The 27,949-nt window shown below is 41.0% G+C and overlaps 1 protein-coding gene across 1 annotated transcript in view; it reads left to right on the top strand.

Annotated features, from left to right (window-relative positions):
* cfap65 (cilia and flagella associated protein 65) overlaps positions 1-27,601 on the top strand; it is a gene marked incomplete at both ends in the record, with an annotated part of 148,953 nt that extends 121,352 nt beyond the window's left edge. Inside the window, 9 exons of the mRNA XM_084314146.1 lie at positions 8,032-8,098; positions 12,068-12,178; positions 14,238-14,315; positions 14,428-14,505; positions 14,618-14,695; positions 14,922-15,113; positions 15,399-15,557; positions 18,028-18,165; positions 27,572-27,601. Of these exons, the coding sequence (XP_084170272.1) occupies positions 8,032-8,098; positions 12,068-12,178; positions 14,238-14,315; positions 14,428-14,505; positions 14,618-14,695; positions 14,922-15,113; positions 15,399-15,557; positions 18,028-18,165; positions 27,572-27,601 (931 nt within the window). The remainder of the gene's footprint in view (positions 1-8,031; positions 8,099-12,067; positions 12,179-14,237; positions 14,316-14,427; positions 14,506-14,617; positions 14,696-14,921; positions 15,114-15,398; positions 15,558-18,027; positions 18,166-27,571) is intronic.
* Between the last annotated feature and the right edge of the window lie 348 nt (positions 27,602-27,949).

The raw sequence follows: 27,949 nt of genomic DNA, 5'->3' as shown, positions 1-27,949 counted from the left end.
TCTTTATACTGTTTATACCTCAGCTACATGTTAGATACAGTACATAACCTCACCACTACACTGTCTTTATACTGTTTATACCTACAGGTTAGATACAGTACATAACCTCACCACTACACTGTCTTTATACTGTTTATACCTACAGGTTAGATACAGTACATAACCTCACCACTACACTGTCTTTATACTGTTTATACCTCAGCTACAGGTTAGATACAGTACATAACCTCACCATTACACTGTCTTTATACTGTTTATACCTCAGCTACATGTTAGATACAGTACATAACCTCACCATTACACTGTCTTTATACTGTTTATACCTTAGCTATATGTTAGATACAGTACATAACCTCACCATTACACTGTCTTTATACTGTTTATACCTCAGCTACAGGTTAGATACAGTACATAACCTCACCATTACACTGTCTTTATACTGTTTATACCTCAGCTACATGTTAGATACAGTACATAACCTCACCATTACACTGTCTTTATACTGTTTATACCTCAGCTACAGGTTAGATACAGTACATAACCTCACCATTACACTGTCTTTATACTGTTTATACCTCAGCTACATGTTAGATACAGTACATAACCTCACCATGACACTGTCTTTATACTGTTTATACCTCAGCTACAGGTTAGATACAGTACATAACCTCACCACTACACTGTCTTTATACTGTTTATACCTCAGCTACAGGTTAGATACAGTACATAACCTCACCACTACACTGTCTTTATACTGTTTATACCTCAGCTACAGGTTAGATACAGTACATAACCTCACCATTACACTGTCTTTATACTGTTTATACCTCAACTACAGGTTAGATACAGTACATAACCTCACCATTACACTGTCTTTATACTGTTTATACCTCAGCTACAGGTTAGATACAGTACATAACCTCACCATTACACTGTCTTTATACTGTTTATACCTCAGCTACATGTTAGATACAGTACATAACCTCACCACTACACTGTCTGTATACTGTTTATACCTCAGCTACATGTTAGATACAGTACATAACCTCACCATTACACTGTCTTTATACTGTTTATACCTCAGCTACATGTTAGATACAGTACATAACCTCACCACTACACTGTCTTTATACTGTTTATACCTACAGGTTAGATACAGTACATAACCTCACCACTACACTGTCTTTATACTGTTTATACCTACAGGTTAGATACAGTACATAACCTCACCACTACACTGTCTTTATACTGTTTATACCTCAGCTACAGGTTAGATACAGTACATAACCTCACCATTACACTGTCTTTATACTGTTTATACCTCAGCTACATGTTAGATACAGTACATAACCTCACCATTACACTGTCTTTATACTGTTTATACCTTAGCTATATGTTAGATACAGTACATAACCTCACCATTACACTGTCTTTATACTGTTTATACCTCAGCTACAGGTTAGATACAGTACATAACCTCACCATTACACTGTCTTTATACTGTTTATACCTCAGCTACATGTTAGATACAGTACATAACCTCACCATTACACTGTCTTTATACTGTTTATACCTCAGCTACAGGTTAGATACAGTACATAACCTCACCATTACACTGTCTTTATACTGTTTATACCTCAGCTACATGTTAGATACAGTACATAACCTCACCATGACACTGTCTTTATACTGTTTATACCTCAGCTACAGGTTAGATACAGTACATAACCTCACCACTACACTGTCTTTATACTGTTTATACCTCAGCTACATGTTAGATACAGTACATAACCTCACCATTACACTGTCTTTATACTGTTTATACCTGAGCTACATGTTAGATACAGTACATAACCTCACCATTACACTGTCTTTATACTGTTTATACCTCAGCTACATGTTAGATACAGTACATAACCTCACCATTACACTGTCTTTATACTGTTTATACCTCAGCTACATGTTAGATACAGTACATAACCTCACCATTACACTGTCGTTATACTGTTTATACCTCAGCTACATGTTAGATACAGTACATAACCTCACCATTACACTGTCGTTATACTGTTCATACCTCAGCTACATGTTAGATACAGTACATAACCTCACCATTACACTGTCTTTATACTGTTTATACCTCAGCTACATGTTAGATACAGTACATAACCTCACCATTACACTGTCTTTATACTGTTTATACCTCAGCTACAGGTTAGATACAGTACATAACCTCACCATTACACTGTCTTTATACTGTTTATACCTCAGCTACATGTTAGATACAGTACATAACCTCACCATTACACTGTCTTTATACTGTTTATACCTCAGCTACATGTTAGATACAGTACATAACCTCACCACTACACTGTCTTTATACTGTTTATACCTCAGCTACAGGTTAGATACAGTACATAACCTCACCATTACACTGTCTTTATACTGTTTATACCTCAGCTACATGTTAGATACAGTACATAACCTCACCATTACACTGTCTTTATACTGTTTATACCTCAGTTACAGGTTAGATACAGTACATAACCTCACCATTACACTGTCTTTATACTGTTCATACCTCAGCTACAGGTTAGATACAGTACATAACCTCACCACTACACTGTCTTTATACTGTTTATACCTCAGCTACAGGTTAGATACAGTACATAACCTCACCACTACACTGTCTTTATACTGTTTATACCTCAGCTACATGTTAGATACAGTACATAACCTCACCACTACACTGTCTTTATACTGTTTATACCTCAGCTACAGGTTAGATACAGTACATAACCTCACCATTACACTGTCTTTATACTGTTTATATCTCAGCTACATGTTAGATACAGTACATAACCTCACCATTACACTGTCTTTATACTGTTTATACCTCAGCTACAGGTTAGATACAGTACATAACCTCACCATTACACTGTCTTTATACTGTTTATACCTCAGCTACATGTTAGATACAGTACATAACCTCACCATTACACTGTCTTTATACTGTTTATACCTCAGCTACAGGTTAGATACAGTACATAACCTCACCATTACACTGTCTTTATACTGTTTATACCTCAGCTACATGTTAGATACAGTACATAACCTCACCATTACACTGTATTTATACTGTTTATACCTCAGCTACAGGTTAGATGCAGTACATAACCTCACCATTACACTGTCTTTATACTGTTTATATCTCAGCTACATGTTAGATACAGTACATAACCTCACCATTACACTGTCTTTATACTGTTTATACCTCAGCTACAGGTTAGATACAGTACATAACCTCACCATTACACTGTCTTTATACTGTTTATACCTCAGCTACATGTTAGATACAGTACATAACCTCACCATTACACTGTCTTTATACTGTTTATACCTTAGCTATATGTTAGATACAGTACATAACATCACCATTACACTGTCTTTATACTGTTTATACCTCAGCTACATGTTAGATACAGTACATAACCTCACCATTACACTGTCTTTATACTGTTTATACCTACAGGTTAGATACAGTACATAACCTCACCATTACACTGTCTTTATACTGTTTATACCTCAGCTACATGTTAGATACAGTACATAACCTCACCATTACACTGTCTTTATACTGTTTATACCTCAGCTACAGGTTAGATACAGTATATAACCTCACCATTACACTGTCTTTATACTGTTTATACCTCACCTACAGGTTAGATACAGTACATAACCTCACCACTACACTGTCTTTATACTGTTTATACCTCAGCTACAGGTTAGATACAGTACATAACCTCACCATTACACTGTCTTTATACTGTTTATACCTCAACTACAGGTTAGATACAGTACATAACCTCACCATTACACTGTCTTTATACTGTTTATACCTCAGCTACAGGTTAGATACAGTACATAACCTCACCATTACACTGTCTTTATACTGTTTATACCTACAGGTTAGATACAGTACATAACTTCACCATTACACTGTCTTTATACTGTTTATACCTTAGCTACATGTTAGATACAGTACATAACCTCACCACTACACTGTCTTTATACTGTTTATACCTTAGCTACATGTTAGATACAGTACATAACCTCACCACTACACTGTCTTTTTACTGTTTATACCTCAGCTACAGGTTAGATACAGTACATAACCTCACCATTACACTGTCTTTATACTGTTTATACCTCAGCTACATGTTAGATACAGTACATAACCTCACCATTACACTGTCTTTATACTGTTTATACCTCAGCTACATGTTAGATACAGTACATAACCTCACCACTACACTGTCTTTATACTGTTTATACCTCAGCTACAGGTTAGATACAGTACATAACTTCACCATTACACTGTCTTTATACTGTTTATACCTTAGCTACATGTTAGATACAGTACATAACCTCACCACTACACTGTCTTTATACTGTTTATACCTTAGCTACAGGTTAGATACAGTACATAACCTCACCACTACACTGTCTTTATACTGTTTATACCTCAGCTACATGCTAGATACAGTACATAACCTCACCATTACACTGTCTTTATACTGTTTATACCTCAGCTACAGGTTAGATACAGTACATAACCTCACCATTACACTGTCTTTATACTGTTTATACCTCAGCTACAGGTTAGATACAGTACATAACCTCACCACTACACTGTCTTTATACTGTTTATACCTCAGCTACATGTTAGATACAGTACATAACCTCACCACTACACTGTCTTTATACTGTTTATACCTCAGCTACATGTTAGATACAGTACCTAACCTCACCATTACACTGTATTTATACTGTTTATACCTCAGCTACATGTTAGATACAGTACATAACCTCACCACTACACTGTCTTTATACTGTTTATACCTCAGCTACATGTTAGATACAGTACATAACCTCACCATTACACTGTCTTTATACTGTTTATACCTTAGCTACATGTTAGATACAGTACATAACCTCACCACTACACTGTCTTTATACTGTTTATACCTCAGCTACATGTTAGATACAGTACATAACCTCACCACTACACTGTCTTTATACTGTTTATACCTCAGCTACAGGTTAGATACAGTACATAACCTCACCACTACACTGTCTTTATACTGTTTATACCTCAGCTACAGGTTAGATACAGTACATAACCTCACCACTACACTGTCTTTATACTGTTTATACCTCAGCTACATGTTAGATACAGTACATAACCTCACCACTACACTGTCTTTATACTGTTCATACCTCAGCTACAGGTTAGATACAGTACATAACCTCACCACTACACTGTATTTATACTGTTTATACCTCAGCTACAGGTTAGATGCAGTACATAACCTCACCATTACACTGTCTTTATACTGTTCATACCTCAGCTACAGGTTAGATACAGTACATAACCTCACCACTACACTGTCTTTATACTGTTTATACCTCAGCTACAGGTTAGATACAGTACATAACTTCACCATTACACTGTCTTTATACTGTTTATACCTTAGCTACATGTTAGATACAGTACATAACCTCACCACTACACTGTCTTTATACTGTTTATACCTTAGCTACAGGTTAGATACAGTACATAACCTCACCACTACACTGTCTTTATACTGTTTATACCTCAGCTACATGCTAGATACAGTACATAACCTCACCATTACACTGTCTTTATACTGTTTATACCTCAGCTACAGGTTAGATACAGTACATAACCTCACCATTACACTGTCTTTATACTGTTTATACCTCAGCTACAGGTTAGATACAGTACATAACCTCACCACTACACTGTCTTTATACTGTTTATACCTCAGCTACATGTTAGATACAGTACATAACCTCACCACTACACTGTCTTTATACTGTTTATACCTCAGCTACATGCTAGATACAGTACATAACCTCACCATTACACTGTATTTATACTGTTTATACCTCAGCTACATGTTAGATACAGTACATAACCTCACCACTACACTGTCTTTATACTGTTTATACCTCAGCTACATGTTAGATACAGTACATAACCTCACCACTACACTGTCTTTATACTGTTTATACCTTAGCTACATGTTAGATACAGTACATAACCTCACCACTACACTGTCTTTATACTGTTTATACCTCAGCTACATGTTAGATACAGTACATAACCTCACCACTACACTGTCTTTATACTGTTTATACCTCAGCTACAGGTTAGATACAGTACATAACCTCACCACTACACTGTCTTTATACTGTTTATACCTCAGCTACAGGTTAGATACAGTACATAACCTCACCACTACACTGTCTTTATACTGTTTATACCTCAGCTACATGTTAGATACAGTACATAACCTCACCACTACACTGTCTTTATACTGTTTATACCTCAGCTACAGGTTAGATACAGTACATAACCTCACCACTACACTGTATTTATACTGTTTATACCTCAGCTACAGGTTAGATGCAGTACATAACCTCACCATTACACTGTCTTTATACTGTTCATACCTCAGCTACAGGTTAGATACAGTACATAACCTCACCACTACACTGTCTTTATACTGTTTATACCTCAGCTACATGTTAGATACAGTACATAACCTCACCACTACACTGTCTTTATACTGTTCATACCTCAGCTACAGGTTAGATACAGTACATAACCTCACCACTACACTGTATTTATACTGTTTATACCTCAGCTACAGGTTAGATGCAGTACATAACCTCACCACTACACTGTCTTTATACTGTTTATACCTCAGCTACAGGTTAGATACAGTACATAACCTCACCACTACACTGTCTTTATACTGTTTATACCTCAGCTACAGGTTAGATACAGTACATAACCTCACCACTACACTGTCTTTATACTGTTTATACCTCAGCTACATGTTAGATACAGTACATAACCTCACCACTACACTGTCTTTATACTGTTTATACCTCAGCTACATGTTAGATACAGTACATAACCTCACCACTACACTGTCTTTATACTGTTTATACCTCAGCTACATGTTAGATACAGTACATAACCTCACCATTACACTGTCTTTATACTGTTTATACCTCAGCTACATGTTAGATACAGTACATAACCTCACCACTACACTGTCTTTATACTGTTTATACCTCAGCTACATGTTAGATACAGTACATAACCTCACCATTACACTGTCTTTATACTGTTTATACCTCAGCTACATGTTAGATACAGTACATAACCCTACCATTACACTGTCTTTATACTGTTTATACCTCAGCTACAGGTTAGATACAGTACATAACCTCACCATTACACTGTCTTTATACTGTTTATACCTCAGCTACATGTTAGATACAGTACATAACCTCACCATTACACTGTCTTTATACTGTTTATACCTCAGCTACATGTTAGATACAGTACATAACCTCACCATTACACTGTCTTTATACTGTTTATACCTCAGCTACATGTTAGATACAGTACATACCCTCACCATTACACTGTCTTTATACTGTTTATACCTCAGCTACAGGTTAGATACAGTACATAACCTCACCATTACACTGTCTTTATACTGTTCATACCTCAGCTACAGGTTAGATACAGTACATAACCTCACCACTACACTGTCTTTATACTGTTTATACCTCAGCTACAGGTTAGATACAGTACATAACCTCACCATTACACTGTCTTTATACTGTTTATACCTCAGCTACATGTTAGATACAGTACATACCCTCACCATTACACTGTCTTTATACTGTTTATACCTCAGCTACAGGTTAGATACAGTACATAACCTCACCACTACACTGTCTTTATACTGTTTATACCTCAGCTACAGGTTAGATACAGTACATAACCTCACCATTACACTGTCTTTATACTGTTTATACCTCAGCTACATGTTAGATACATACCCACACCACTACACTGTCTTTATACTGGGGGTCAATCCAGTCTGAAACTAATAAACTAGTAAACTGTGTCCTTCTTCTCAGACACGTGGTTGCTGGGACCCACCGTCTGCCCGGCCTGTTGAAACTGTCGCACGGCAGGGAGATCCTGGTGAGGAGACGCCCTGTAGCAGCACGTACATCACAATCACAATCACAATCACAACGGTCTTTATTGCCAAGTCGTTTTTTCACATACAATGAATTTGCGTTGGTCGTTTTCAGTGTAACATTAACGGACAGACAATAAAATAAAAAGGTGGAATAAAATAAAAATGATCAAAATTAAGATAGAAGCACAATATAATAGAATTGTGAACAAAAAATAGGCCTGGGCTGTACAACTGTAAAAAATTTAAAATTAAAATTAAAGGTGGAATAAAATCAAATAGGATATAAAATAAATTAATAGAATTTATAGAATAGAATATAGTATAATTATAAGTAACTAATTAAAATAGGCCAGGGCTGTACACTATACAGTATAAGTATATACACTAATTATAGTAAAATAACAATACGGCAGGCTGTGCAATTGGGCAGTTATGTGCAAAAAGTGTGAACAGTGAAGTATGAACAAGTGTGTTTTGATTGTATACAAGTATATAATATAGTTGATGTGATAGATGATTGTTCCCTAGAAGCGGAAGGACTCGCCAGTATCCACTGGGGAGTCACACAGGGTGATGGGGTTGTGGGGGCGGGGGGCCTTCTGTAGTCCACCAGACCACCACCATCTCCAGTGTCTTAAAGCCCAACTTGCAGGTTAAACCCTACTCTTCAATTATGAGTAGTTTACATCATTGGTATCTAATTTAATTATAATTTTTTTTCCATTTGACGCCGGAAATGCCACTCAGAAAGGGGTTAAAAGGTCCACGCACGAATAACATGCACGCGCGAATCAAAAAAGCTTACCAGAGCTATCAGGGCCATGACGTCACTCGAGGCAACTTTCCCCTACTTCTGATCCACTACAAGGAGTTTTGACGAGTGCAGAAATCTATTTCCTTGATCCAAATGGACGCCTTACAAGACAAGACGCACATGGGTTTAATCGTCGGGAGACTTTGATGGACCAGCTACAACTGGTTGAAACAAGGTAGTTTATTTTTATTTTTTTTATTATTGATGTTTTTCCCCCTCCTTTTTCCTCCGATTTTCACCCATCCCAATGTTAGTCGTTATGCCAGTTCCCAATCCCCTTCCTGGTCGCTGCGCACTTACCCCCCACAGTCGGTCTGGGAGAGTGGAGGCTATCACGTGCTTCCTCTGACACACGTCCAGCCAATCAACCGCTTCTTTTCACCTGGCAGCGCGGACTCTCACTGAGAGGGTGTAACGTGTGGAAGGATCACACTACCCCCCTTAGATCCTATCCGCGCTTAGCAGGCGCCCCGACCGAACTGTAGGAGTCGCTGTTTAGAACGACCCGGACCCACCCGCCAGCTTTTCCCACCCTCTAATACTGCCAATTGTATTAGTGTGAACGGCCAGCCAAGCTGGTGACAACGCCGGAGCTGTGAGCTGGATTAGAACAGGCGAATCCAGCGTCTCCGGCGTTTGGTGACAAACGCAATATCCGCTACGCCACCTGACCGCCCGAAACAAGGTAGTTATAATGTTTTTAATGTCGTAAAAAAATAACTACATTTACCACTAGGCAGCCTGTTGTTCAGTACAGCAGCGCTACTGGTCTGTGGGCTGTCGCCTTATCCCCGGGTCATAGTACCAAGCTGGCTATATAGCTGTGGCTAACGTTACCCCGCTAACGTTAGCATTATGGCTACTGTCGTGCATGTAAAAGAGTTTTGGGAACGAGTAAAATGTGTAGGTCCTCTTCTCAGACCTGTGAGGCAAAGCACGGCTGCACACACATCCTGCCGGCTAGCAAGCTATGCGCCCCGGCAGCGTGAATATTAAAGGCAACCAACTTGTGTTCGGCTTTTCTCTGATTGGCCGCGACCCCCCGCCCCCACGCGCAAGCAAAGCGGCAGTCGTCCCACGTCCCGACCCAAATGAAATCCAAGGAGCAAGCGAGCGGCAGCGCGGGCAACCAACTTGTGTACCAACCAACTTGTGTTGAGCTGCTGTTCCAACCAACTTGTGTTCAGCTGCGGTAGCAGTGGAGCGCTATGAAATGCGCTGAACTAGAAAGCGTAACGTTATTATGTTTCGCGTTTTTAACAACCAACTACCAGATTCACTCGTACCAGATTCACTCGTGTATAAACAAAGCCCATACAGTTATGAAATGCGCTGAACTAGAAAGCGTAACGTTATTATGTTTCGCGTTTTTAACAACCAACTACCAGATTCACTCGTCACTGTACATCACCTCTGAAGTATAAACAAAGCCCATACAGTTATGAAATGCGCTGAACTAGAAAGCGTAACGTTATTATGTTTCGCGTTTTTAACAACCAACTACCAGATTCACTCGTCACTGTACATCACTTCAGCTCCAGCAGCAGCAGCAGCGGGCTCCGTTGTAGGAAGCCCTTCAATGACAGCGCTCTCATATTTTGCGAATGCATAAACTGTACATCACTTCAGCTCCAGCAGCAGCAGCAGCGGGCTCCGTTGTAGGAAGCCCTTCAATGTCAGCGCTCTCATATTTTGCGAATGCATAAACTATATCTTAAATTATGGCTATGTGTCTAATATGGCTGTCGCTTATCAATGACTTCGCGACAGCCATATTAGACACATCGCCATAATTTAAGATATAGTTTATGCATTCGCAAATATGAGAGCTCTGTCATTGAAGTGGGTGGTGGCACTAACAGTAGCGATTTTTATTGTTTTGTCATGACCAAACATAATCCCAACATAGATAGGAGGTGTACTGTATGTCAAATGTCGGTCATGTGGTAGAGTTTAGTACAGTCACACAACAGAACACCAGTGTTTCTAGTAGATATGTTTATTAATATAAATAAACACCTCTGTCTGAACTAGTTCGACCAGCGCGTTGGTTCGACCAGCGCTTCTGCCGCGTCTCTCAGCGGAAAATGGCGTGTGCTAGGGCGGTCACGTGGCCGTGTGGCCAATCAGAGAAACGCTGAACGAAAAGCTGAACACAAGTTGGTTGCCTTTAATATTCACACGCCCCGGTATGTTGATACGATAGTAGCCCCTTTAGCTGCACTCGGTGCATCAGTGACGATAGCTATGAGCTAACTAATGCTACAAGCTCAAACACCTTATAACTACTACTATTGTCGTGTCCATAAGTTCCTTGGCAGAATACTTGTGATGACAAAGGTATACAAAGAGGAGAGAACCATTTTAAATTGGGTGATGTTATGAGTTTCGGCTACCAAGCTAAGCTAAGCTACGTTAGCTAACTTAGCTAGCTTCTAACGGTGTATACACAATATGTACAACGACACAATGATTTTCATTAGTACAAATATGGTAACATGGTTGTGGCTTTTACAAATAGTGGTTCGCTTTAGAGATGGATGGCTATGATCACGGAGCAGTAGTGTTGTTAGGTGAAACAGATACATTTTCATTCATTACTCCTCGGCTAGTAGTAGCAAGGCTCTCTGCTTCCGGCCACTACCTGCCTGTGACTCTCAGACTCTCTGTGTGTGTGACTCTCAGGTGCCTTGCACCTTCCGTGACGACATCATTTAGATTACACGTGCACGTTATGAACCATTGATTAAAATATCCATGTGCGTGGTGATTGTGTTGGGCAGACAAAATGTTTGATAAAAACGCTAAAACTGCGTCAATTTCAATATATTTTTTTCCTCTTCATGAAAGTCACCGTTGGCCTAGTCCACATTGTTTATTGAACAAAAATACAACCTGCAAGTTGGCCTTTAAGAGCGTTGAGCTCCATTTCACTCTGATACAGAACTGAGAGCTGTTCTTAATAACAGTATTGTGTCTAGGGGTTACTGTGTAATCTTTCCACCTTTGACTCTCTGCTTGTGCATGATGTTCAAATTTAATGTGTGTGTGTGTGTGTGTGTGTGTGTGTGTGTGTGTGTGTGTGTGTGTGTGTGTGTGTGTGTGTGTGTGTGTGTGTGTGTGTGTGTGTGTGTGTGTGCGTGCGTGTGTTTAGCTGAACTTCCAGGGGATGACAGTAGAGGGAGACAAACCCTACATCCACTATACCTCCAGCAAACACTGCTTTACACCTGTGGCCATCGGAAGCTGCAGCCCCCCCACACAGGTGTGTGTGTGTGTGTGTGTGAGTGTGTGTGTGTGCGTGTGCGTGCGTGTGTTCACATGCATGTTGATTATCTATGTTTATGTGCGTGTATTCGTGATTAACTCATTCAGCGCCAGGGGTGGCTGTCTACCTTCTGGCTAGAACGCCATCGCTTTAATCAATGGGGAGACTGAAATTTGCGAGTGCTTAAAATATATCTTCTATTGGGTCTAATAACACCGTCGATTGTCAGTGAGTTGCTTCTGGTCAACATGCAAAAAACTGGTTGTTTTTTCATCTGTACATTTCCGTTTTATACCGTTTTGAATATGAGTATAGTTATGGTGATTCTTAGTAATCCCAGGAAAAGACGCGATAATTGCGTTTTAGTGGAAGCCACTTATCACGGTGTCATTTTTCGCCTGATTATCGAATATTCCTGAAATCAATCAAGCCTCGCAGATGTATCGTTGTAAATGTTCGTCCTGCCAGAGTATTTAAACCCCGCCTGCATGGCTCAGATCGGCCCAGAAAAGAAACAGCATAATTTCTAATGGAGTGCAATACCGGCTGGAAGGCGTAGGCAGCGGTATTTGCCCTTTTGCGAGCTCAGACCCATTCCCAATGATAACATCAGGCTGGATGAATGAAAAATGAATGGATATAGCTAATAAAGGAAATAGCGATTAAAACCCGACTTTTCTTGTGATTGGCGCTGAACGGTTGGCGAGTTAACCCGACTTTTTCCGTGATTGGCGCAGAATGAGTTAACCTTTATGCCCCCCTAACGATTTAGCAGAGTTGTCACCTTAGTGCATGAAAAGATTGCATCACGTTCAAGGTCATAAAAAACGTAATTTGTAATATTTCGTTCAAATTTTTTTTTATGAATACGACTATGAACCTAACTCAACATATCTATCAAAGATTCCAAATATTTCCATTTGTAGGGTTATGATTAGGGTTAGGGTTAGGGTTGGGGTTAGGGTTAGGGTTGGGGTTAGGGTTAGGGTTGGGGTTAGGGTTAGGTTAGGGGACTGTTGAGCAAGTGTTGGGGTGGGCACCGGCACAGGGATGAGATTTTAGCTTCTCCTAATCTTTCTGTCTGGGTAACCCTAACCCTAACCCTAACCCTAACCCTAACCCTAACCCTAATGGGAAGAAAAAAAACACCAAGGTTTTTGCCAGGCTAAAGTGTATAACTTTTTTTTAGAGGTATTCTAATGATGATCCTTTTATATATTGAATATATATCAAAGATGACCAATCTGACCCAATTCATGACATAATAATCAACACAGCCATCGTTGTACACAGAAACACAAATACATATAGGCAAAAAACACAAAATAGTCGCTAAGGGGGCAGAAGGGTTAATAGAGGCCTTGCACTCAATGTTTGTGTAGTTCTCACTCTTCCATCATGGCTGCCAGAAACATTGGTACAATTTCTGTGTGGTGACAGAGCACGTAAAACATTGGAAAAGCATGGTATTACTGTTCTACAGTGATTTGCTTAAAGTATCCAGTAACAAGACACCAAGTGATTATATTATTGGTCATAATATTTCTATATAGCAACCACTGTTTTACACATAGCAACCATTGTTTCTTCCAAAGTGGGCATTTTAAACACTCTATGAAAGACACATGCTCTTCCATAAAATCACGTGATTGTGAATGCATGCGTCCATTAAGGCTGTGCGATGTGGCCAAAATATTACATTGTGATATTTGTCTTAGTTCTGACGGTGGCCATGTGATACGGTATATCTTTTTTATGTCTTTATCTTTTAATACAGTTGTCATGGTGATATTTCATTCAAGATGGTCTATTTTCTTTTACATATTTAATGCTGCTGCAATGGCTTTACTTTTCTTCACTTAGTAGTACAGTATGTATATTTGTTTTGCAATAATGTGATATATCATGTATGATCCCACACCTTTGCATGGATCTAGGACGGTGCACCTTCACAGTGGGCATACCTGCCACCTTCACAGTGGGCATACCTGCCAGCCCTGTGTCTGTGTGTCCTCCAGGGGTATGATCTGTATAATGGTGTCTGTGTGTCCTCCAGGGGTACGAGCTGTATAATGGTGTCTGTGTCTCCTCCAGGGGTATGATCTGTATAATGGTGTCTGTGTGTCCTCCAGGGGTATGATCTGTATAATGGTGTCTGTGTCTCCTCCAGATGTATGAGCTGTATAATGGTGTCTGTGTGTCCTCCAGGGGTATGATCTGTATAATGGTGTCTGTGTGTCCTCCAGGGGTATGATCTGTATAATGGTGTCTGTGTGTCCTCCAGGGGTATGATCTGTATAATGGTGTCTGTGTGTCCTCCAGGGGTATGATCTGTATAATGGTGTCTGTGTCTCCTCCAGGGGTATGATCTGTATAATGGTGTCTGTGTGTCCTCCAGGGGTATGATCTGTATAATGGTGTCTGTGTCTCCTCCAGATGTATGAGCTGTATAATGGTGTCTGTGTGTCCTCCAGGGGTATGATCTGTATAATGGTGTCTGTGTGTCCTCCAGGGGTATGATCTGTATAATGGTGTCTGTGTGTCCTCCAGGGGTATGATCTGTATAATGGTGTCTGTGTGTCCTCCAGGGGTACGAGCTGTATAATGGTGTCTGTGTGTCCTCCAGGGGTATGATCTGTATAATGGTGTCTGTGTCTCCTCCAGATGTATGAGCTGTATAATGGTGTCTGTGTGTCCTCCAGATGTATGAGCTGTATAATGGTGTCTGTGTGTCCTCCAGGGGTACGAGCTGTATAATGGTGGGTCAGTACCGATCCATTATGAGGTGGACACGGCTCCCCTGGAGCAGCTCCAGGCTGACAACTTCGACCAGGCTGTGCTGCGCTGCCTCAACCCAGAGGGAGACCTCCTGCCCGGGAAGACTGGCTCTCTGCAGTGGGTCTTCTCTCCACTGGAAGCCAAGACGTACAGCGTGAGGAGGACCTATCTTTTCGGTTGTTTCAAAGCGACGATGTGATGTGTACGCAAGTCCTTGGAAACATTGGGTGTGACGGCCCGGGTGAGAGTATAGGGGAAATGGCCGCTACAGACCCTGGAGTTTGCCAAGCGCAGAGGACAGCGGAGCATTATTGGGTCGTTCAGAGGGAGCATGTCCGTCCATTTACCCACATTATAGTGGTTGTCTGTGGTCTGATCTAGATGTTTGAGACATATAGTGGTTGTCTGTGTCTCTTTATGTCTGCTGTTGTGTTGGCAGGTGGACACCCATGTGCACATCCAGGGAGGGGACTCCACGCTGGTTAGGTTTGAAGGTTGTGGGTTTGATCCCCGGGCATTGGGCAGCACTTTCTCCGTCAAACCCCTTGACGACCAGCAGTCAGTGCCCCATGTGCAGAAGGTGGCGTCTCCGGGACAGGTGAGAACAGACGGGTTGCAGATCACCTTTTCTCCTTATTCTCCCTAAACAATTACTGATGGGAGCTATGAAATCAGGGGGTGCTCGGATAAGATGAACTTAAGCCAGGAACAGAACAGAACAGAGCAGGACATAATATAACCAACAGGAACAGAACAGAACAGAACAGAGCAGAGTAGAACAGAACATAGTAGAACAGAACATAGTAGAACAGAACAGAGCAGAGTAGAACAGAGCATAGTAGAACAGAGTAGAGCAGAACAGAACAGAGTAGAACAGAACAGAGTAGAATGGAACAGAGCAGAACAGAGCAGAGCAGAACAGAACATAGTAGAACAGAACAGAGCAGAGTAGAACAGAGCATAGTAGAACAGAGTAGAGCAGAACAGAACAGAGTAGAACAGAACAGAGTAGAATGGAACAGAGCAGAACAGAGCAGAGCAGAAAAGAGCAGAGTAGAACAGAGCATAGTAGAACAAAACAGAGTAGAACAAAACAGAGTAGAATGGAACAGAGCAGAGCAGAAAAGAGCAGAACAGAGCAGAGCAGAAAAGAACATAGTAGAACAGAACAGAGCAGAGTAGAACAGAACATAGTAGACAGAGCAGAGTAGAACAGAACATAGTAGAACAGAGCAGAGTAGAACAGAACAGAGCAGAATAGAACAGAGTAGAACAGAATACATGCTTCTGTTCTGCTCTGTTCCGTTCTACTCTGTTTTTTTTTATCTACTTTTTCTCCCCATTTTTTCTATTTTTTCTCCCATCCCAATTTCGTATTATCCAATTCTCCCCTCCCCTGTCTCGAACGATGCTAGACCGTGCCTCCCACTGGTCGGCTGCAATGTGGACCAAGCCTTGCATCACGTGTCCCCTCCGTTCCACGAGGAAGCAGCCGTCGCATCTTTTCACCTGCACAGCGCAATTTCTCAGTGGCGAGGAGTAAAGGCCTCTACATGCTACAGCAACTTCAAAGCAACTTCAACACAACATCAGCGCGATTTCAGCGCGGTTGTTGTTTAGGGTCTTGTAGACTGTGTTGCGAGGAATCTGCGTACATGTCTCCAAAATCTAACCTAAACAACCGTTGCGTTGATATTGCGTAGCAGTGATTGGTTGGTTAGCGAATGGGGGCGGGGCTGTCATAGAATAATATAGGTATCGCAGAGAATACCATCCGCCATTGTTGTAGCCAGCCAGCGTTGATGCTAAATAATTAGCGTCACATAGCTGGCCTTTTTCTGAAAACCCAAGCACATATTGTTCCATAGCATACGCCTTCAGTTGATCATGACAAATCCTCTCTTACCTTGACGATAAAAAAGCCTCCATAATTTAGTAAATAAACCTGTAGCCAGCCAGCTAGCATTGGTGCTATACAAAATGCTATCCACATTAGCTGCATAGCTAACCAACTAAATACAATGGTATCCTGAGGTAACTTTAACGTTAAATACAACGTTTGCTAGTCGAAATGACTGGACACACACAGGGACAAGTTAAACATCAATCAATTAATTTATTCCAATAGGTAGTTTGAGCTGCATGTGAGCGAGCCGGTCTTTCTCTCCTCTCCATTGGAAACGAATGAAGTTACGTTAAAAAGCAAAGAACCGGCTGACAAAGGTTAAGCTGCTAGCAACAGACACTATAATACTTCCGGTCGGGGAATTTCAAAATAAAAGAGCGACGACTAAAAGCACCGGAAATACGTTTATTTTGTACATAATCTAACGTTAACACGAACCTAAACTAACTTTAGATTAGTTTAGGTTCGTGTAACGTTAGATATTGTAAAAAATAAACGTATTTACGGTGCTTTTAGACTCGCTCTTTTATTTTGAAACCCCCCGCCCGGAAGTAAAAAGTATGCTTATTTTTCTGCTTTTATCAATGGGTTGGTTGAGAAGGGAAGCGTCATCTATCTAGGGAACCTAGCTACATACGGGGTACAATGTTACATAGGCTGCGCGTTGATTTTGCAGAAGCATAAAGGTAGAGTGTCTGCAACACCGTTGCTTTGTCGATGTTGTGTCGAAGTTGCTTTGAATTTGCTGTAGCATGCAGAGGCCTTAACACGTAGGAGGCTCACGCCGCCCCCGTTGCTTCCTGATTCTACTGCGCAGGCGCACCAACCGACCTGTAGGAGTCGCTGTCCACAACGTCCGATCCCCACCCCCTAACACTGCCAATTGTATTAGTATGAACGACCAGCCAAGCCGGAAGCAACGCAGAGAGCTGGGCTCGAACCCAGCATCTCCTGCGTTGGTGGCCCCGTTCTACTCTGTTTTGTAAGATAGGAATATTATAGAATGGAATTGAACAGAATGTAAAGTGAGTGAGTGAGTGTGTGTGTGTGTGTGTGTGTGTGTGTGTGTGTGTGTGTGTGTGTGTGTGTGTGTGTGTGTGTGTGTGTGTGTGTGTGTGTGTGTGTGTGTGTGTGTGTGTGTGTGTGTGTGTGTGTGTGTCAGATGGTGTTTCTGTCAGAGGAGATGGTGTCTCTAGGGGACGTCCCAGTGTGTAGTTCCTCCTCCAGAATCTTCTACCTCACCAACGTCTCTCACACTGACGCAGTCTGCTACAGCTGGGAGCCTCACCACCAGCAGCAGGTAGGAACACGTGTAGCGTGGCTGGATTAGGCCTCTGGTGATCTGCCGTCTCAGACCCACTCCTGTCCAATGAAGCAGGCTATTCTCTGGTGGTGGAGCCAACTCCCACCACAGTCAGGACAGCTGAAACCCGGCCAATTTTCCGCTGTTGACTAGGGGTGTAACGCTACACGTATATCCGTACCGAACCGTTTCAGTACTGGATAGGGCTGGGCGATTAATCGAAATAAAATCGCGATCTCGATTCATAGACCTATGCAATCTCATTTCTAAATTATGACGATTTTTTTATTTTTTATTAAAGTATATATATATATGTCCTTTTTTACTTTTCACTTAACTTTTTTAAATTATGACGATTCTGACGTTATTGTATATGTTACAAGAGACTTTTAAGTTTAAGTCAAGCACTTTCATATATGTTGTTTAAGTTTAAGTTTAAGCACTTTGATATGTTATGTTGTCTGTTTAAGAAAGAGTGCAATAAATGATTTGATTGAAAACATAAGAATCGTGTGAGAGAATCGTGATCTCAATTCTTAGAGAGAAAAATCGTGATTCACATTTGAGCAAGAATCGCCCAGCCCTAGTACTGGACCTTCGGTTCAGTACACGCTGTGTACCAAACGAATACAACGTTACTTTAACCACTAACGGAACACACACGTTTAACCTTTTTTGGCGTTGAGAGGAAGACAGCCGGGGGCTAATATTCTATTTACAATCTAATGTATGTATTTTTTTTTGTCACTTATTAATTTGAATATAGAATATTAGTTGACAGACATACTTAACACTTTCAGAGCCGGCCGTGTTTTCCTTTTTACCCCCTTGAATGCCCAGCACCACTTCAATGTTAACGTTAATATCGCCTAATCTATGTTTTAAATTATGGCTATGTGTCTAATCTGCCCGTCGCATTATCAATGACCCATTTCCAGTCAACATTGTCGAAGCAGATTGTTTTTTTATCGGTTAATTTCCGTTTTATATCATTTTGAAAAGCCCTCGTTTTCACGTAAAAAGAAGAGATTCCATGATAATTGCCCTGTACTGGAATATTCTAGAACGTTGTAATTTTTTGGCCTATTTATGAATAGTTTTCAAATAAACGCTAGATTATCGATAGTATATGTGTACGTGTGCACACTGGTGCCGCGCGCTGAAAATCGATTCTCTCAGTTCCTGATCGCTTTTACAGTCAAACAGCCATATCACATTATAGGGGGAAAGCTTATATCTCCGTGAAAACGTGTCTGATTATCCTAATACTGGTCAAATAGATTCCTTACCTGAGATCAGATGGTATCCAAATGGATTATTCCAATTCCTGATCGCCATTCCGAAAATCTATCCTTTTATTGATCCACCGCGTATACTGTAAAAACACATAATCCCGCTACTCTGAGGGTCCAGAATGAAGCTGATCGACTCCGGTCACATGCGTAAGAAGTAAAATGTGGAGTCCGGGTTTTTTTTTCTCATGCCTTTTCATTGAGTCCAATCCAAAAGGGTGAATTACCATCTGGGAGACGATAGGGGGTGCTTTTTTCCACATCTGAGCGCCTGGAGTGGCTGATTTACCAATGGTAGACTCGGTTGATGAAATATGAATTCAGATCGCTAATAAAAAAAAAACGAGAAAAAAAGAATATTCTCGTGATGGGCATTCAACCCGCGGGGGGTAAACCCGAGAAAACTCGGGTTGGGCAATCAAAGTGTTAACAGTAACTGCACACTACGTCACCCCTGAGTGGAACATGGAAAGCCACGTTCTGCAAACTTTCCCCCACTGTACCGAATTTAACCGCGAACCGCGACTTCAAAACCGAGGTGCGTACCAAACCGTGTTTTTTGTGAACCGTTACACCCCTACTGTTAAATGTTACTTATGTTTTTTGTAGGTTTTTATTGGTTTTTGCTACCGGGCAGTCCGGTAGAGAGAGAGAGAGGAGGAATGGGAGATAGGTCGGGGAAAACATTCGGCAAAAAACACCGGGAGTCGAACCCGGGTCGGCCGTGTTGGACCGTAGTGCTGTATGCGGTGCGCCACTCGGGCGCCCCTACTGTTGACTAAAAACCTCTTCAAACAACATCTGAAATAAACAAAACAAAACTAAAATACTAACCCTCTTACTGTCTTTTTACTATTATGTACTACTATGCTACTATTCATATACTACTACTTATCATACTTTGCACTAACACTCAAGCTCCATAGTATTTGACGAACAATACCACTGACCCTTAGCTGCCAGAGATGTACCTGCTGACGTGTTGTTCACACAATCTGTAAGTGGCGTTGGATAAAAGTGTCAGCTAGGTGTGATTCATGCTATTCATGCTGTGGTTGGAGACTGCTTAGAGGCCTCACTACCACATTATGTCTCTGTCCGTCTCTCTCTCTCTCTGTCCGTCTGTCTATCTGACCTTTTTTCTGTCTGTCTATCTGCATGTCTGTGTGTCTGTCGGCCTGTCTGTCTATCTATCTATCTGTCTGTCTGTATATCTGTCCTTTTGTCTGTCTATTTGCCTTCATGTCTGTAGAACAGAACAGAACAGAGCAGAATAGAACAGAGTAGAACAGAATACATGCTAAATGTGTCAGATAAGATTAACTTAAGGAATAGTATAGAATGGAATTGAACATAATGTAAAGTGTGTGTGTGTGTGTGTGTGTGTGTGTGTGTGTGTGTGTGTGTGTGTGTGTGTGTGTGTGTGTGTGTGTGTGTGTGTGTGTGTGTGTGTGTGTGTGTGTGTGTGTGTGTGTGTGTGTGTGTGTGTGTGTGTGTGTGCACGTGTGTGTGTGCACGTGTGTGTGTGCACGTGTGTGTGTGCGTGCGTGCGCGCGCCAGGTGGTTCAGATCCAGCCAGAGAGAGGTTGTCTGGGTCCAGGTGCCAGCGCCATGTGTTTTTTCACCCTGAGCACCCCTAACCACCCCTCCTTCTACCAGCTAGACCTCATCTGTCAGGTAACACACACACACACACACACACACACACACACACACACACACACACACACACACACAAACACATTCATAAAATTGTTTTTACTTTTGAAGAAAAGCCGCTTCGCTTCCTCATTTGAGAGTGAATGAGTCTGATTCCAGCCTCTCCGCCGTCTCCTATGAGCATATCTCTTGTGTATTCTGAAGGGTGGAGGGATACTGGTCCTCTGTTGGCTCCCATTCTCCATGTTAACCCAGGAGCCATGACATCACTCTGAAAACCAGACCTTGGAATCTAGAAATAATATGTGCTCAGTGTTGCTCTTTCCTCGTTGCTCATTGGGTGATACTGACACTTGTTGATTTGTCCAAGACTCTAAATAAGTATGTTGTTTACACGGTGCTGCCTTCCTTCAAAGGCACCGCTAGGAAGATTTCATCATCAATGCATTGTAGATTCAGGGCGGGATCCACAAAGGGTTTGCGCGGCTTTTTCCGACGCAAAGCCGGTGCGTATCGCTCTGACCACCGACCAGTTAATGCTACGCACCTACCGTCTTCACAGACATGGTGGTAAATAAGCGCAAATCATAAGCGCTATAAAGAGGCATCATGCCAGCGTCACTGCCAGCGTCACAGGTGATCATGGCAGCAGTAATTGTTGCCAGACGCAGGCATCGTAATGCCAGGCGTGACCGTGAAAGAATATTTCGAAGGAGAATATCACTCTGGATGAAATCAAGGATGATATTGAGCCAGCCACCCAGAGATCCCATGCAAACCTTTTTTTTATTTAAATATTGTTATTTAACGTTGTCGTCTTTATTGATTTTGATTTTGCATCATGATGCAACTTTTATTTGCTACTTGTTTTATTATGTGTTCATTATATAAAGCACTTTGAACTGCAATCCGTGTATGAAAGGTGCTATATAAATATGTTTATTATTATTATCATTATTGACTGCACTCACATTCCAATTGTACCACCACTTATGCTCCAGAATAAACTTTTCATTTATAACCTGTCGTCGGGTCCATGAGGATTAGATGCTGGAAGCCAATGAAATGTTTATTCTGGAGGATATGATAATGCAGGTTCTATTATCCTAACTAAACATTAAATACAACTTGCTCACTCAAAATATTCGTCAATTATAAAATATCTTCACTGGCACAGTGCCTAAATTTTCAAGAGGGGTGTGTTGTCGCGGGAAAAGTTACAGTATAGTACAGTATTATTATGCAATAAGGACGCTCCCTTACATTTCGTCCTGTACAGCCAGAATCTATGGACAGATTTTGTTGATTGAGGACAGGTTTTGTTGGAACACAAGAAAATAGATCTTATAAACGGTATATGATTTGTTCGAGAAATATGCAGCCACAGGCCGAGATAGCATTCGCAAAGTGGCGTGATTTGCTCCAAGTCTGGCAGTGAACGCTATTATAAATGAGGCTATAAGCGACTGACTATGCCACCTTACATTTCGTCCTGTACTAAGTTAAGCACAATAGAATAGCATTTAATTATGAAATCAAATATAGGCCAGGGCTTTACAACTTAATAAAGAGATTGAATACAATTAAATGGGATATAAATGGAATTAACCTTACAAACATATGCAATGACGAAAGATAGTGACAAAAACACAGGACGCAATGTGTCATTAAAATACAAATTAAGCAAGCTCTATACATTACGAAGTAAACTAAATACAATTATTATTATAACTTTTTTCACCATTAGTATTCCGTTCATTTCGTATTGTATTTCGTTTACTTTGTAATGTATAGAGCTTGCTTAATTTGTATTTTGTGTCTGCCTCATTTCGGGCTTATTTTTCCCCTTCCTGATATCTGCCAATAGCGCTGTCTGGAGTGCAGACTGCTCTGTGAGCCAAATGCGCTGGAGCAGATCAGTAGCAAACTCCACACTGCGCTGGTATCTCATCCGCGCAATGTCCTTAGTGGATAGCTCGCAAAGACGGAGCAGATACCACGCGCAAACCCCCGCAGTTATGGGTGCAATTTCCACCACGCAATCCATTCTTAGTGGATCCCACCCTCAGTGTCCATATAGACGGGTTTCTTGTCCACCTCATGCTCAGTGTGTGCACGCATCAAGGAGGCAAAAAGGAATGTAATCCTGATCAGAACAACGTGGGTAGATACAATAATTATATTTTCATTTGATATCCATGCTAGCGATCTAAACAATCAATCCATGCCAAAGCTAGATATGTAGAAGGTGAAAGACTCACACTCACAGTCTGATATGACAAAATTACATCCAGCTGTTTTCATTTAAAACAACCTTTAGTCAGGGGAGTGCCATGGTTTCTCCATACAGCTCCATTATATTTTAGTCAGGAGAGTGCCATGGTTTCTCCATACAGCTCCATTATACTTTTAGTCAGTAGAGTGCCATGGTTTCTCCATACAGCTCCATTATACTTTTAGTCAGTAGAGTGCCATAGTTTCTCCATACAGTATACTTCATGTCAGGGGAGTGCCGTGGTTTCTCCATAGAGCTCCATTATACTTTAGGTCAGGGTAGTACCGTGGTTTCTCCATAGAGCTCCATTATACTTTAGGTCAGGGTAGTACCGTGGTTTCTCCATAGAGCTCCATTATACTTTAGGTCAGGGGAGTACCATGCTTTCTCCATACAGCTCCATTATACTTCATGTCAGGGGAGTGCCGTGGTTTCTCCATAGAGCTCCATTATACTTTAGGTCAGGGTAGTACCGTGGTTTCTCCATAGAGCTCCATTATACTTTAGGTCAGGGGAGTGGCATGGTTTCTCCATAGAACCCTATTATACTTTTAGTCAGGGGAGTTGTTACGCACCCCAGTAAGGGGACACAACACAAGGCCACAGACATGGTAGGTGAGGGTGTAGTGACACAAAACCTAAATAAATAATAGTATTTATAATAGTATTTATTTTCACAAAAACCTCAGCAACACAGAGAGCAAGGAGGACTACCAGTGGCACCAAAATCAATATTCAAAAAGGAAACGAAAACCCACCCCTCCCTTTACAGGCGCCGAACACCCAAAAGTACAGTTGGTTTTGTGCTCACTCTAAGCTGGTGTCTCTAACATCAGGTCACCTACGTCAGCGGTTCTCAACAGGGGTTGCGCGGCACCCTAGGGTGCCGCAGAGAGCTGCCAGGGTTTTTTTTCTTTTTTTTTTTAATTCTTTTTGGATTACAGAAAATTATCACTAAAGTGCTATCTGTTGCAGCTGCACTGTTTTCCATGAAAATCCCATATTTGGATAAGTTTGACCATTTCTCAAAATCTGAAAATCATTATTTAATAAAACACAGAAAAGGATCACCAAGTTACTCTGGATAAAGAAAACCTTTACAGACAACATTGAGACAAAGCTTCCTGACACATCTCCATCCAAACTCTTGGAAGAACTCATTGAAATCTCATCTGATACCACCTGGAGAGCTAGTTTCAGAGTGTGGTGCTGAGTACCAAGTATCTCATGATGCAGCAGTTAAGGTGTTGATACCATTCAGCACCACATATCTGTGTGAAGCTGGCTTTTCATCCATGACAGCTCTGAAAACAAAATATAGGGCCAAGTTGAGCTTTGAGGATGACATGCGTGTTGCCTTGTCAAAGATCTCCCCACGTATTGACCGTATTATTAGCCACCAGCAGCAGACCTCGCATTGAGCTAGAAATGTCCACTGAGTGAACAAGTGCTTATTTTCTGTATTTATTTATATTTTTTGAGAAATGGTAACTTGGTGATCCTTTTCTGTATTTAAAAAAAAATACACGATTTTCAGTTTTTGAGAAATGGTCACACTTATCCAAATATGCTATTTTTATGGAAAAGTGTGCAGCTGCAACAGATAGCACTTTAGTGATAATTGTCTGTAATTTTATTTAAAGAAATATGCTATTTGATTTACTACTAGCAGTGTAATGTCAACAGTACTAAGCCATTTAGACCTGAAACACCTGTTAATAATGCATTATATAGGCATATACACACAAATGTGTTTCCCGGTTTCTTAAATAAACATTATTTTGAAAGCAAGCACTTTTCTCATCATTGTAGCAAAAAAGACAGGACCGAAAAAGTCTATCGTATGTAGGGGTGCCCTGGAATATTTGATTGAACACAGGGGTGCCTTGGCAGCAGAAAGGTTGAGAACCCCTGACCTACGTGATGCAAAATGTATCTTCCTGTCCTCAATGTCCCTGTGTGCGAAACAAAACATTAATATACAAGAAAGACAATCACCATAGGCTGGGTGAACAGGGAAACAACTGTACAAATACAGGTTAGGGTTAACAGAAATGTACACAAACCATAAAGACTCCTAAACACAATGCAATGAACCAGAACGTCAGGTACCACCTCTACACCAAATACACAACACTAAAGACACAGTTTCTACTATAAAGATACACAACACTAACGATATTTCCTATGCTAACAATAATGAACCAGCTCTACCAAAAGATACCTAAGAGAACTCAAACAGAGCTTTAACCAGCTCTGGTACCAAAACCACCCCAAAGAGTCACGGCTCTATTACCAAAAGATACAGAGAGCTCTACCACAAAGACACAGAGATAGTTACCACAACCATGAACCAGAGAGCTCTAGGGGAAACTGCACACAAACTGGGATATATGGAGGGGTGTAGAGGTTGATCAGCAACAGCTGCCACTGGACTGGAGTGAGATGCTGATTGCAACCAGCTGGTGCTGGAACTGAGAGAACCTGAGAGACAGATATGTTACACAGGAGGGAAACAGAGGACAACAACAACCAAAACATAACACAGAACATACATAATTCCCCATATATATATTATGGCTGTCAGTTTATCGCATTAATTAGATTAATTAATTACACAGCAAATTATCGTGTTATGAAAATTAACTCAAAATGAATTACAAAAAAAAATAAAAATATTTTTTTTTTTTTTTTATCTCATTCATTCCATAATAACGTAGAATACACATTTACAGACTTTCTTATGGACCATTTGCATGTTCTTGGTATCTGATTCTAGGGACATCTATGGATCTCAGGGAATGTATTCCCATGTCAGAAATACTGTGTCTGTTACTAGGCTTGAGTAAATTGTAATGAACCAAATGAGAATATCAATAAATTTTTTTTTATCTTTGATTGTGAATAATACCAAGCCAAATACCATATGATTATAGAATATAGAATATCAGGCATAAAATGGTTATGCGATTAAAATGTGATTAATTAGATTAATTAATTACAAATCCTGTAATTAATTAGATTCATTTTTTGAATCGCCTGACAGCACTAGTATATATATATAAGGACACCATCCATAACAGGAGTGCCATGGTTTCTCCATAGATATCCATTATACTTTATGTCAGGGGAGTGGCATGGTTTCTCCATAGAGCGCTATTATACTTTTAGTCAGGGGAGTGCCGTGGTTTCTCCATAGAGCTCCATTATACTTTTAGTCAGGGGAGTGCCATGGTTTCTCCATAGAGCTCCATTATACTTTAGGTCAGGGGAGTGTCATGGTTTCTCCATAGAGCTCCATTATACTTTAGGTCAGGGGAGTGCCATGGTTTCTCCATAGAGCTCCATTATATTTTAGGTCAGGGGAGTGCTGTGGTTTCTCCATAGAGCTCCATTATATTTTAGGTCAGGGGAGTGCTGTGGTTTCTCCATAGAGCTCCATTATACTTTAGGTCAGGGGAGTGCCATGGTTTCTCCATAGAGCTCCATTATACTTTAGGTCAGGGGAGTGCCATGGTTTCTCCATAGAGCTCCATCATATTTTAGGTCAGGGGAGTGCCATGGTTTCTCCATAGAGCTCCAATATACTTTAGGTTAGGGGAGTGCCATGGTTTCTCCATAGAGCTCCATTATACTTTAGGTCATTGGAGTGCCATGGTTTCTCCATAGAGCTCCATTATACTTTAGGTCATTGGAGTGCCATGGTTTCTCCATAGAGCCCTGTTGTACGTTTTTTAGTGCAGCAGCTCAACGCAGATAGGGGGCAACTCATTCACATGATCCAGTGGGTATTGCTGATTGGCTCGAACACAGTATCTTTATAAACAATAAACATTCATGAGAACTAGGCTACCAGTTGTTTTGGCAATAGTCTCATTTGTTTACTGTAATTATACCAAGGTGTGACAACACATCTGGCAAAGATATTATGTTGTTGAACATTCTCCTTGTAGCTTTAAATTCCTGATCAACCCCCGTATGAAGAGCTTGTATTATGTTTTGTTTTTTATTTGACCTCTCACTATTTATTAAACTTTATTTAATCAGGTAAAATGCTTTAGATCAAAGATCTCTTTTACGAGCAAGACCTGACCAAAATGGGTGCACTCCCCTGGTGACCATGGGGGAGGAGTTTGCTAGGTATCATGATGTTTTGACCTCTGACCTCTCTCCTCAGGTCACCAGGGAGGAGGAGTTAGCGGGGTAGCATCATGTTTTGACCTCTGACCTCTCTCCTCAGGTCACCAGGGAGGAGGAGTTAGCGGGGTACCATAATGTTTTGACCTCTGACCTCTCTCCTCAGGTCACCAGGGAGGAGGAGTTAGCGGGGTACCATAATGCATTGCAGCGCTGGGAGGAGGAAGGAGAGAGGCGGCAGCATGAGTTCACTCTGACTAAGAGGGACAGACCACACACACACACACAGGTTAGAACACACTCACTCACACACACACGCTCAGATTAGAACACACACCCACACTCAGGTTAGAACACACACACACACACACACACACACACACACACAGGTTAAAACACACACATACACAGGTTAAAA

Source organism: Notolepis coatsorum (assembly GCF_963971535.1).
Source record: "Notolepis coatsorum genome assembly, chromosome: 5".
In the NCBI taxonomy this organism is placed as follows: domain Eukaryota; kingdom Metazoa; phylum Chordata; class Actinopteri; order Aulopiformes; family Paralepididae; genus Notolepis; species Notolepis coatsorum.
Note: the sequence above shows the minus strand (reverse complement) of the source record. Positions and strands in the feature narration are given on the sequence as shown.